The sequence below is a fragment of the Megalops cyprinoides genome, chromosome 12, assembly GCF_013368585.1.
Source record: "Megalops cyprinoides isolate fMegCyp1 chromosome 12, fMegCyp1.pri, whole genome shotgun sequence".
In the NCBI taxonomy this organism is placed as follows: Eukaryota; Metazoa; Chordata; class Actinopteri; order Elopiformes; family Megalopidae; genus Megalops; species Megalops cyprinoides.
In genome coordinates this window covers 6,319,477-6,333,018 of record NC_050594.1, presented here as the reverse complement: position 1 = coordinate 6,333,018, position 13,542 = coordinate 6,319,477, and the positions used below count along the sequence as shown (strand labels likewise).

The window sequence follows — 13,542 nt, the reverse complement described above, 5'->3', positions numbered from 1 at the left end:
TTTTTGATAAATCATGCTTTTGTCATGCTTGTTATACATTGAGTCTCATAAACCTGGTTAGCACATGAAACAAAAAAAAAAAAATCCATTAAATGTTCCCCCTTCACCCTAATCTAGACTGATTTTTATGACGGAACATTGTCAGCTTCTTCTGAACAAAATAATATACACCAGTATCAGCTAACAGCACCTCATTTCCTTTTTCCCACGGAATGTTTTCACTTGCATTTGTCTTGTAATTGATCTGAAGTGATTTACGGTGAGGCGCGTGCTTCACTTCACGAGGCATCCCCTGGACACGTGCCCCATTGTCTTCAGAAGAGGGAGCGGAAGACTACCTAACACCGCAGCTGAAAACACAAATGTGAACGGACGCCATCTGGTGGGGGTAATTCACCCTCATTTCAATAAGCAATGGGCTCTACCGTAAAGTTATGGAGTGCTGTCTGTCTGCTACTCGATGGCACAATCTCATTGACTCAGTCCTCAGCAGTTTTAAATGGATGACCTCATCAACAGGGTAAAAAATATCATAATGACTTTGTGTCTATGTTGCTTTTTTGTCCTCAGCACATCAAATACTACTACTACTAATAATAATAATAATAATATGATTGATATGTATAAAGATCTACTCCCCTGGTTTGAGACTGTATCACTTTTAAGTGTAGCCTGGCCTCTAGTGGCTGTAATATTAAATGATGCAGCAAGGAGGCTCAGTGAGTGTGTCAAACTGTCCAGGAGGATCAAAACAGATTCGACCATGTTGGCTCAGGGGTTTGCAATCACGTTTAAAAAAATCACTCCCCTTCATGACTGATGCTTCTCCATAGAAATATGGACATATAGGCTGGACATCACACAGTATGCAAATGAACTCTGACACGTTTTGATAAATGGCTACTATGAGGTCCACATAGACACGTTCACGAATCTGGCCGCAACAGAAAATGACATTCTTTACCAAACAACTCTAACTCCCTTGGTTTGTTTAGATCACTGATTTTCAAACCTGCTCCTGGATGCCCCTTGCTCCACACGTTTTCCATTTTTCCCTGCTCTACCTACCTGACTGAACTCATCAGTGGCAATTAGCTGAGCACACAAGATATTATCAAGAGCATGCACAGTAATTTCAATCAGGTGTGTCTGGAGCAAGGATAGATAGAAGACATGCAGGACAGTGGACCTCCAGGAGCAGGATTGAGAAACACTGGTTTAGATGTTTCACTAGATGTCATATTCTCATCTTCTGCTTTAAACGGCCCAGGGGACTTCTAAAATCACCGTAACCACTGGGCAACGTCATTTAGCGTTAGCGACGATCCAGAATCAGCTTAAAACTTTGTCTTAAATGGGTTTGGCTAGCGATATGTATGACCCGGCTGATCCCAGATCAGAGCTTCATGCCTCCGGGTACTTGGTACTGAAACGAGGGTTACTTTGCGACAGTTACTTTCCTTTGCGGCAGTCGTTCTGCAACTAAACAAGCATGGCGACTGCCTCGGGTACCGCAAGCGATGGAGAGGCTTTTCAGGGTAATGTTCAAGGCGAGGATGGCGGAGCGGGGGATTCGGCTTCAGCGCAGGGGTCTTCGTCAGGGGAGAGTTTGAACCAGAAACCCGTTTGTCTTATCGTCTTAGGCATGGCGGGGTCTGGAAAAACTACTTTTGTACAGGTCGGTAGCTATCGAGCTCATGCTTAGTTAGCTAGACTAGCTAATATAGCTTCGTCACTTAGGTTGGAAATTTCTTCTCCGTTAGCATTGTCATTCTGTTTGGTAGTTAGCTAGCCATATATTTGACATCCCAAGTACGCTGTCACTCAGGAAAGTTTTCTTTTTTTTAGCTAGGAACTTATTTAGCTGGAATATTGCTAAAATAAGAAGACGGCAAGCTAGATAGCAAGCTAGCGTACGTTACCGGCTGTCGTATGTAACAGCTAGCAAGCTAATGTCAAAAAGCAAGCTCACATTTACCTGTTGCCGCATCAGTATAGAATAAATAATTGATCTGATAGCCGGCCAGAAAGCAAGAGGTATGTGTACAGCTCTGTTGTACCCACTTTTTACGTTGTAGTTTAATTTTTGGCGCTTTAACCTCGCAGAAGACAGCCACCTGCGTGATTTGTTTTGCTCTGGTCGCTAGCTAGTGATGATGGTGGTGATGATGACGATGATGATGATGATGATGTGATCTGTCTCCAGCGTCTCACAGCTCATCTCCACATGAAGAAAAATCCCCCCTACGTAATAAATCTGGACCCTGCCGTTCACGAAGTCCCTTTTCCAGCCAATATCGGTAAGCGATTGGACACGAGTTGGCACCCACTATAACACGCAGTTAGCCAGCACATATTGGTTAGTAGAAACATACCATGTTGCATCAGATGTGGGTCCATCTGTAAAATTTGATTTCCCTGAGCTTTGTGCACATCGGGATGCTTGTTTAACTTGCCGTCGAGGGTGTTATTTCGTCTTTTCTACTGCATCTATGTGGGTGGCCTAACCTTAACTAACCCCTCACCCTCTCTCAACCCCTAGGGAAAATCAGTTATGTCAGGGGGAACCTAGTCTGATGCTACACGTACCCCTTAATTTCAGACAAGACCCATGCATAATTTAACTAACTAAATAAAGTAATTACTAAAGTAATTCTAAAATGTATGCATAGTTTTAGTTCTTTGGTTAAGGTCTTCATACGCAGAATCCTGTCCTGTTCAGAGTTAATAACAAATTCACCTTGGTTATTGGTTTCTTTTTTGCCTTTCAGACATCCGAGACACTGTCAACTACAAAGAAGTCATGAAGCAGTATCCATTTGTTACATCAGTGCATGAAGTGCATTGTTTAACTTAAAGAGAGAAACTTGGTGCCACTTTACATTCAGTGGCCTGAATGCCTGTGTATTTGCCCTGTACCTGGTACAGAATTACTGCTGTGTACATACAAATAGTTGCATAGCACTTACAGTAGTGAAACCTGTTTGTGGCTTGTGTAATTGGATGTATGTTACAACCTCAACGTGCATGTTCTCTGTTGTGATTATGTAGATGCACAGTACTGTCTATGTATACACAGCACAAATACGCGGGTATTCAGGCCACTGAGTGTAAATGGGGACCGAAACTTGTTGGGGGGAAAAAACAACAGATCACTTTCCTGGTGTCACAATACATGCTTGTCTGATGTAGGTGCGAAAGCATCATGCTACTAAAATGTGATTCATTTGGTATGCCAAAACTTTATGGGTCATGTCACCTCTTGTCAGAGAGGTCATGACCCCCAATGGATAGACTTAGATCTTTGGCACAGAAGGCTAAGTACCTTTTTATTGGAAGCTGTGTGAATCTGGAAGTGTTGAATCTCGCCGTGGTTAACACTTCCACACTGTACAAGAGTGAAACTGCTTCATAGCAGAGTTATTCCACTGTAATTATTCTAGTTGCTGCATCTCAGAACATCCAACTGCCTTTTGCTGTAAAAATGCGGATAATGCCACATTTTGCATCTTTAAAGAACTTTTCCCCAATTTTTAACGTTTAAGCTAAGCAATCAACCTGATTATGTGCCGCAGTTTGGTGGACTTCTCCTTAACACTGACACAGGTATGGCCTTGGGCCTAACGGAGGAATTGTGACGTCACTGAATCTCTTTGCGACCCGGTTTGATCAGGTAACAATGCCTATGAAAATTATTTAGTACAGGGATGTAGAAGATTGGGGGATTTTGAAGAGCTTTCTAGTTTTCTGTTTTCCGCTTCACTGGCTCTTGTGGGGAAATTGTGTTGACTGTAAAGCCCTTTCATTTTGGATAATTTGTGTTTACATTGTTCAATCACTCGCACAGTCCAAACCGTGATACAGCCACTTTGCATTCTCTTTAAGGAGTAGTGAATCATTTTATCCAGTAGATGTCAGTATTGCTGAATTTTGGCAAGATTTCAGGTTTAATGCATACAGTGATGTTTATGTCTGTGTTTTCCTCTCAGGTTATGAAGTTTATCGAGAAAAAACAGAATCATCACCAGTAAGTTCAAGGAAGGATTTTACCTGCAGAAGCATCTCTTTAGATGAGACTTGTCTGTTCTCATCAAGCCTGCTGCTTTTGTCCCAGTCTTGGAGGTGTGTTATTTTACCAGAACGAATCTTTCCCACAATGCAAACCCTTATCTCTGCCAACAGGTATGTCCTGATAGACACTCCAGGACAAATCGAGGTGTTCACGTGGTCAGCGTCTGGAACCATCATCACAGAAGCTCTGGTGTGTGCATTTCTAGCTATTGCACTCTCATATTACAAGTTTTTGCGTTCAGGTTAATTTTACATCATGAGTAATAGTTAAGTGAGTAAAACATTGATAGATAGATAGTAAAAGTGATAGAGTGGTTCAGAGTGCATTAAGTTAGTACAGTGACATCATGCTACATTAGTAAAGAGTGGTATTATCCTTAATTAGTACAGAGTGAATATTGTAGTATGCCAACACAGAGTGATATTGTGCTAAGCTGGGATAGAGTGATATCACGCTAAGCTTGTGTAATTTAGTATCGTATTAAGTTAGTGCAGTGTGATATTGTGCTGTACATTTTGATATTTTTCCAAGCCACCACAGGTTGATACCGTGCTCGGCGTGTGCAGTGTAAGTGTCGTGCTAAGTTAGCGCAGACTGATATTGTGCTAAGACAAGTTGGCTCAGAGTGACGGAACGTTTTCTCCCCACAGGCGTCCTCCTTCCCCTGTGTGGTGGTGTACGTGATGGACACGTCTCGCAGCGTCAGCCCCGTCACCTTCATGTCTAACATGCTGTACGCCTGCAGGTGAGTTACAGCCCCCCTCATGAGGCTGTTACAGTCATTCCCTTGTCCGCCATCATGCAGCTCCCTCCGCCGGCCTGTTTTTATGTGGGTCTCCTAAGGAGGGTCCAACTGCGCTAATGCGGAGGAGCAGTGAGTCTGTGAACAGACATGGGGAATAGCTCCAGGGTGTGCATCAAACTTTGCCCTTCCAGTCGGATGACCTGTATCAAGAGAGATGAGATGGCAGCTGAGAGATGGCAGCTGTAGATGAAATTGTACAGACTTGCAGAGAACTTAGGATTTAATGGAAGTATTTCGCATTTCATAAGTGGTGAAATTGGGATTGTTAGAGATGTGAAAGTCAGCGTCTTGATCGCAAGTAGATGAAACGGCAGGCCGAATATTCAGAGTCAGATTCACCTTGCTGATCCTAATTTTGCCACTGACCGTTAGCACAGTTCGCACTAGCAGTCATTTGTAATGACTGGAATCTTTTGGGTGTGAGGGGTTGCTTCAGGTGAGGCTTGTATAACACCTCTCTCTCTCCTCCTCCTCCTCCTCCTCCTTGTGTGTCCCTAGCATTCTGTACAAGACCAAGCTGCCCTTCATTGTGGTGATGAACAAGGTATGGTTTGGCTGCGACACTCATCTGACCTCACATAACCATGGCAACAGTCTTGTCTACTGCCTGTCTGCTTAGCACATCCAAATCGACCCTCTCCCTCCTGCTAAGCACGGTGATATTAGAAATCACAGTTCAGCTGCTGAGCGGCTGATACTCGTTAATAGCTGAGCTGTACTGCTGCTTGTGAAGGTTTCACATTCGTTCCAGACATTGCATCTAAAAGACATGAAACGGCGGTTGGGTTTAGTCATGGGAGCTCTTCAAACGGCGATGTGATCTTTGTCGCCCCAGATGCTTGTTATCGAGATGTATATTGTGTTCGCCCATCCAGGAGCGTTAGGCAATATCAGATTTGCCTTGAAGGCAAAACAGGAATTGACACAAAAAATGGTGATCACATTGGCCTGTATGAGATTCTGAGATGAACAGTGTTCTGGGGCTTCGGTGTTTGAGTGTATTTGGTGTTCACAAGATGCATTTACATGTGACTGTGTGTATTAATGTATATTATTGTATATCTATGTATGCTCATTTGTAGAATGTAATATCATGTGGTTCAGTGCTGTTAAATTGTATAAATAGTGAGGAGGACTGCGGTAAAGATTGTTCCATATCACATGGTAATACCTTAACGACTGATTATGTCTCTCTTATGGCGCTCCAGACAGACATAATCGATCACAGCTTCGCGGTCGAGTGGATGCAGGACTTTGAGGTCTTCCAGGACGCCCTGAACCAGGAGACGTCTTATGTCAGCAACCTGACCCGGTCCATGAGTCTGGTGCTGGACGAGTTCTACAGTAACCTGCGGGTGAGGACAAAAGCCGGAGTCAAGCACGATCCATGAATGCAGCGGCCAATTCTATAACAAATCATTTCAAATTCTGTTATGTTTGCGTAAAAGCAGCTTCATGCATATTGTGTGTATATGTAAAGTCAATGGGCGCCAGTGTGACGTCTGTAAAAAGGCTGCCTTGGTATGTGAGGTTGTTTGTGTTTGGCCGATACACTTGTGCAGTGGTGACATAGTGCAAGTGTCCGAAGCTTCGAAGGAGTACGAGACGTGGCGGCAGTGTAGCATAGTGGTTAAGGAGTAGGACTCGTAACCGAAAGGTTGCCGGTTCGATCCCCGCTGGGACACTGCTGCTGTACCCTTGGGCAAGGTACTTAACCCACAATTGCCTCAGTAAATATCCAGCTGTATAAATGGATAACATTGTAAAGAACTGTAACCTATGTAAGTCGCTTTGGATAAAAGCGTCTGCTAAATGAATAAATGTAAATGTAAATGTAAATAGTGCGTTCGCTGCTCAGTAATGTGTTGTATTTCTTTGCACATCAGAGACACATCCCCCCAGTGCTGTGGCTACTCGGTATTGCATTGTATGTCTCTGAGCGTCTGTGACGTTCGCCTAATGCAGTGGACTCTGGGTAATGGATTGTGTGTTTCTTTCGCAGGTGGTTGGGGTGTCTGCGGTCACAGGCAGCGGGCTGGACGAGCTGTTCGTGCAAGTGTCCGAAGCTTCGAAGGAGTACGAGACGTGAGTGACCTAGCTCGCCTGCTACAGTGGTGTCACTTAGAGTATAGAATAATGTTAGAATAGAGTTCATATTGTACTCCAAAAAACAGTCTTTGAACTTGTTTCTTGAGCACAGATTCAGAAGTTTCCTCTCTTGTGTTTGGCATTGGTTCTCGGTTTTTGGGTCTTGGAAATAAGTGGCTGTGCCTGCTCTTGCTCATTAGGACTAGAATCAGAGCTAGAGCATAGATGGCTAGAGCGTTATGAGTGTGCAGTCAATCACTGTCCTGTTGTACGCCTCCTTTTTAGTTCCAGCTTCGAATAAGTCAGTAATTTTAGAAAAGTTGCATACATTTATGAGATGTAGATAGTTGGCTTTACCCATAATCCTCTGGGGGTGGAAAAAGTAGGCAAGAGTTTTGATTGCATTATGCTGGTAAAGCGCATTACTGCTCTTCCAACTTTGGTAAATAAATGGTAAAACTACAAGCCGTAGGAACACTATCCTCAACATAACTTATAACAAGTTTCCCCAGTTTTTTCTCTCTGTGTTGGGGCAGTTTATCTGAGCACTTAGCCTCTGTCATCCCCTGTAAATCCTGAGGTGCAATATTCTGTGAACAGAGCAGGGAGGAGAAGACAAACCCACATATCAACCCAGCGTTTCGTGTTTTCAGACTTAATTACTTGTCTCCGTGGGAATGAAAATCCGTTTAGATCGCGCTCTGTCTCTCTGTCTTTTGTCTCTCCCTGTCTTGTTGTGCCCTGTAGCACTGTTTCCAAAGTTTGCCATGCTCGCCCTGTTCTTCTGAACTCCCCCTGAACTCCCATGCTGCTGTGACAAGTATAATTGCCTCTGCCTGGTAATAAAAGCTTTAGAAATGGAAGTTTGCACTTCAGTGCAATGTTTCCTTGTTAGCAAGACTTCTTTCGAACTTCACAGTGGCCTAAGATTGTTTGTGTCGTCGAGACGGGTTAAGGATGACAAATGTTATTGGGAACTCCGCTAAAACCAATTATAATGTGCCATAGGCACAATAAGGACTTTTTTTTTTGACTGTCAGAGCCCGAGACTTTTAGAGCAAGAGCCACGAACTGTGAACTATGAGCTGAAAAGTGAGGAGGGCTTGTTCTGTTACTGCATTTCCTTTCACAGAGCCAATGCTGGCCACTCCCCCCATCTCATAGCCCAGCCAATCAAGGGAGATTAAGATGTATTAAGTTTCCTTTAATGAGTTTATGGGCAAGTACAAAAACAGATAAGCTGTATAGCTGTTGTGGAGATATCCGTTTCCCAAGAAGGGTTTATCTTTGATCAGACCTATGTTTAGCCAGCTGAAATGTGTGCTTATAGACTGCCAGAATCTTAAAATAGCCATTTGCTAGAAAGTACCCGCTGATACTCCTTCAAGTGGTGACTCACCATTGAGAATAAGAGCTTTTGCCTTTCCAGCTAAGCTGAGCGCCAGCTCAGTAACTATTGCAAGCAACAGCGATTTTTCCAGCAAATGCCTAGTTTTTCTATAAAGCTGTGAGAACATATTTGAGGTGGCTGTTTAGAGTATACATGAAAGACATCCTGCTCAACACTTCAGACGAGCTTGAGGGGAGATATTTCCCAAAACGTGGCATTTGCCTTTCTGACTCGCACATTTACCCCGTCTGAGGTCTTGTTAAAGAAATTGGCACCTCTCGTTCTCACAGCTGTTGACTGGGCCTGGTGTTGAGCGTGACAGCTCCACCTGTATTTCTTAGTACCTGCTTGTTAGGTGGGGCTTCATTATCTAGCTGGAATGGTGGCTATGGAACCCTGCAGGGTTCTGGTTCCGCCTGACAGAATAGACAGAATTCTGCAGTTCTACTTCCTGGTTCTAATCCTGACATTGGAAACCCCCCCCCCCCATTGTAAGGACTTGCTTTACTTGTAGAACCAAGAGATGAAAGAGGGTTGGAATAAGAATGCCAGCTCCTTTGAAGGTGAACAGTAGCATCAGGGGAGTTCCCCTTTAAACAAAGCCCTGTGATGCATTTCCTAGTATTAAGGCATTTCTCACCTGTGGTGACGTTTGCGAATCTATTGATGCTTGCCACAGGATGCAGGTGTTGGGTTTGATTCGCTTGCTTTAGGAGAAATAACACTTTTTTTGCTTTGTTTTAGGGAATATCGTCCAGAATATGAGAGACTTCACAGAGAATTGGTAATTGATCTGTTTTTTTGTTTTTCTATAAACATTTTTGTCACACACAATATGGTATAATTAAGATCTTTTCATTTGCCATTTCTGATTTAGGAGAAAGTCTGGAAATTATTATGCCTTATTTGGACCTTTGTAATAAAATCAAGGAAACGGTTGTAGTTAATTCAGATAATAATTACACAGTAATTTCTGTAATTTATAAAACTGCTTGACATTCAGAATCTGAGAATCGGAGAACAAAAATGGCATTATTCTCTGATAGATTTGTCACTCCTCAAACACAAAATCATCACTAAAAAATGGCGTACAAAAGCCTTGCAACTTATCCAAATTTATGCTAGTGGTTTTTTTTTTAATTAAACACTCCAATTGGCATGCTTGGTGTTGATGTTTGTGCAAGTCAGTATTAACATACTCTGTGTGTGCGTGAATGTGTCTGCTGTCAGAATGAAGCCCAGAGCAAGAAACAGCAGGAACAGCTTGAACTCCTGAGAAAGGACATGGGAGAGGTTCCTATGGAAACGGCTGCACCTGTAGGTGAGTCGGTAGAAGGCTGCGGTGTTTTTTGTGGGCCGTTAATGGGTTTCAATTGAAGGCCGTGTGGCTCCCACTTTTTCTGCGTTTCACTTCTACTGCAGTCAGTAGGTGAAAGACCCAAGTAACTGACAGGACAAGGGCTCACCATTTACGCTGTCGGCTCTCCATCACGTGTGTATATTCTCCAGAGAGCCTGTGCTTCAGGTCAGCAGCAGGTGAAATGAGCTTATTTTAAAAGTGGAATTGGATGGAATGGAATTCTGGCCCTAACATTCTGGCTGAAAAACACGTAATTCAGTTTTGCAGTAATGGCCAGGAGTTCACCCATATATTCCTTGTCTGTAATGAAGCCAGCCCAAGCCATAGGGTAAAAACAGTGCTGTTGATAGCACATAGGATGCAAGCCAGTGATCTTCACTCAAGAGTCCCCTGTGACCATCCGCTGTTGCTCCCCTTTGCAGAGATGGATGTAGCGGGGCCCAGTGACTTCATCTTGACACGGGGGAACCCAGACGACGAGGATGAGGTCATCGACAGCGACACAGATGACATTGACCACGCCGGTGAGAGCGTTAGAGCGTGCCACATATTGACCTGTCGTGCTTTCTGGTGGAGTAGTAGCGTGCCGCACATTGGACTGTCGTGCTTTCTGGTGGAGTGGTAGCGTTTTGGCCTGTCGTGCTTTCTGGTGGAGTGGTAGCTCGTTGGCCTGTCGTGCTTTCTGGTGGAGTGGTAGCGTTTTGGCCTGTCGTGCTTTCTGGTGGAGTGGTAGCGTGCCGCACATTGGACTGTCGTGCTTTCTGCTAGAGTGGTAGCGTTTTGGCCTGTCGTGCTTTCTGGTGGAGTGGTAGCGTGTTGGCCTGTCGTGCTTTCTGGTGGAGTGGTAGCTCGTTGGCCTGTGGTGCTTTCTGGTGGAGTGGTAGCGTTTTGGCCTGTCGTGCTTTCTGGTGGAGTGGTAGCGTGTTGGCCTGTCGTGCTTTCTGGTGGAGTGGTAGCGTTTTGGCCTGTGGTGCTTTCTGGTGGAGTGGTAGCTCGTTGGCCTGTGGTGCTTTCTGGTGGAGTGGTAGCGTGTTGGCCTGTCGTGCTTTCTGGTGGAGTGGTAGCTCGTTGGCCTGTGGTGCTTTCTGGTGGAGTGGTAGCGTGTTAGCCTGTCGTGCTTTCTGCTGGAGTGGTAGTGTGTCGGCCTGTCGTGCTTTCTGGTGGAGTGGTAGCGTGTTGGCCTGTCGTGCTTTCTGGTGGATTGGTAGCTCGTTGCCCTGTCGTGCTTTCTGGTGGAGTGGTAGCTCGTTGGCCTGTCGTGCTTTCTGGTGGAGTGGTAGCTCGTTGGCCTGTCGTGCTTTCTGGTGGAGTGGTAGCGTGTTGGCCTGTGGTGCTTTCTGGTGGAGTGGTAGCGTGTTGGCCTGTCGTGCTTTCTGGTGGAGTGGTAGCGTGTTAGCCTGTCGTGCTTTCTGGTGGAGTGGTAGCGTGTTAGCCTGTCGTGCTTTCTGGTGGAGTGGTAGCGTGTTAGCCTGTCGTGCTTCCTGGTGGAGTGGTAGCGTGCTACACATTGGACTGCTTTGCTTTCTGTTGGAGTCGTAGTGTTCTATGCGTCCTGGTGGAGCTGTAGGAGGCTGGGTGGACACTGGGGGGTCGTGCATCTCTAGTACCTCGACACTCAACCGTTCTCTAGTGTCCTTCCTCTCGAGCCTCCCGCTGTCTTTGTCTCCGGGCGGCGCATGAAAATTCGTTCCTTCCTCTGCCAGTAATGACTCATTGCTGAGACATCTGCGGCTCAAGCTTTCAGACAGGAAGAGTTAAAATTATCAATGGAGTTATCCGGCTTTGTGCAGAGATTTTGGGCTCTTGGTTCACAAATATGGCTGAGAAAGAATAAATCTCTGCTGTCTTTTTTTCCATCTTCAGCTAATTAGTGCATTCACATGCCGATGTATGCGATCGATTAACAATCTCTCAGGCAAGTGTTCAGATGATCAAATCTTTCGTTTCCTGTCTGGTTGCCATGCCAGATTGTGTCTCCGGAGGTTGCCCAGCGGGTCATAAATGGCCATTTGTCTCTGTGTAGTTTGTCCACAGGTCATGTGACCCAGCAGTCTATTCAGCATAGATTTGTTAATAAACATCTTTTTTTTTCCATTTATTTTGCATCATTGCACTTGATTCTGTCATTATAAACCCTCTAAGCAAACTGCTTGACTCCTAGGAGCAGAGATTTAAAGCAGAGGTTGTGATCATGATCACTGTATGAAGGTGATTCAGTCACAGCGAATCACGAAACAAGCTATGACACATGATATAGCTGGGGCTGGTGTTGGAGGGTCAGATGTATCTATGTATTAGTTTGATATTAACTTGTTATGCAGATATTCTTCGTTATAATGCGATACTGTCATGTATTGTGCATCTGTGAATGCTTAATGCAGCCGCTACGCCGTGCTTACTTAGAGAGCGCTCTGTACTGTCCTCTCCAGGTTTTGAGTGTTATGTGTGGGGTTGACCTCTCTGATGCTCTGTCCTGCAGTCACGGAGGAGAGCAAGGAGGCAGAAGCGTTCGGCGCCTTCCTGCAGGAGAGGAAGGAAGTGGTGCAGACGCGCAACAGGAAGCAGCAGTGACCCACGGGCCCATGCCAGCCCCCACAATGCAATGCAGCAGGAAGCGAGAAGGGATGAAGCATCGGCTAACAGAACGAAGCTCCTCTCTCTCTGCGTCCCGCTTGACGATACCTCTGCAGACAGACTCCGGGACTCTCAGACAGATTTCATGGACCTTCTCATGTGCTGTAGGGAGGGACTTAAGGTTTTGCACGTGGCAACGAAACAAAGCCGAGGAATGTCCCCATTTCTCTTGAATTCAGATTCAAATGGACCACCTTCACCCTCCTTCAAAGCCTCTACAGGAAAACAAACAATGCCACAAGTCGTTCCTCCTGCAGAGCGCACTTCTCCACACCCACAAAAAACAAAGAGATCTTATATTTTTTTATTATGAGCGTGAGTAGTTGTGTTTGCATTGTTCTACGTGCTCACATGTGCAGAAACCTGCATTTTCCCTTCTATGTGAGTGAGATTTTACCATTTTGTCTGTATCTTACTGAGACATTAAACTAAGGCTATGAATACGCACTGAAGCCTGGTGTGGTGTGTGAGTGATTATGTGGGTGGAGTCAGAAGGAAGGGAGAAGGGGGGGTGGGGGGGGGGCGCTTTGAATGGCACGCCGCCTGAGAAAGAAGCCATATGTGAATGGAACAGTCTGGAGATTCCAGGTTCTACGCCTTTGCTCCATCTGTCACACGAGTACTCTCCCTCTCTCTGTCTCTCTCCCACACGCCTTCACAGGATTCTAAATGCCACTGCCGCTGGACCAAGCCCATACACCTCTGCTTCACGGCAGACACCTGCTACCACTGCGCCCCAGTCCCACCACGCGCTCACATCCCCGGCGCCAAGGTTGCACTCAGCGTTACAAAAAAAAGTTACCCATTTTTCTTCTGCCTCATTTCTTCCTGTCCCTTCTCTTGGGGGGGGGGGGGGTGTCCACAGATCTGTTTATACTTCTGTTACTGAGGCTCCCCTACCCTTACAGGGGTAAGAGACCTCTCAGTTGTACCGATGCCATTGCCAGAGACCTTCGGCTGCCAGCAGAAGATCTGGCCGGACTGATGGCAGATAGGGACACCTGGAGGCTTCAAGTGACTTTGATCTCAGCTGTGGCCAAAGGATGATGATGATGATGAAGGATGATGATGATACTGATTGGTATCTGTGGAAGGCATTTGGATGCAGTGATTTGCCCGGGGCTGCTAAACACAGCAGTCCCTCCAACATACACACCAAAGGATTGCAGGCCGCAGCTTCCTGGAGGCAGGTG

At 45.4% G+C, this 13,542-nt stretch overlaps 1 protein-coding gene across 1 annotated transcript; it reads left to right on the top strand.

The window, feature by feature from the left end:
- The first annotated feature begins 1,485 nt into the window (after positions 1 to 1,485).
- gpn1 (GPN-loop GTPase 1) lies at positions 1,486 to 12,790 on the top strand. The gene is made up of 14 exons (XM_036542639.1): positions 1,486 to 1,678; positions 2,207 to 2,300; positions 2,772 to 2,811; positions 3,607 to 3,673; positions 3,990 to 4,027; positions 4,183 to 4,261; positions 4,723 to 4,817; positions 5,376 to 5,421; positions 6,086 to 6,232; positions 6,880 to 6,962; positions 9,100 to 9,139; positions 9,586 to 9,676; positions 10,138 to 10,239; positions 12,195 to 12,790. The coding sequence occupies exons 1-14, from the start codon at positions 1,493 to 1,495 to the stop codon at positions 12,284 to 12,286; spliced, it is 1,200 nt and encodes a 399-aa protein (XP_036398532.1). The 5' UTR covers positions 1,486 to 1,492; the 3' UTR covers positions 12,287 to 12,790.
- The last annotated feature ends 752 nt before the right edge of the window (positions 12,791 to 13,542 follow it).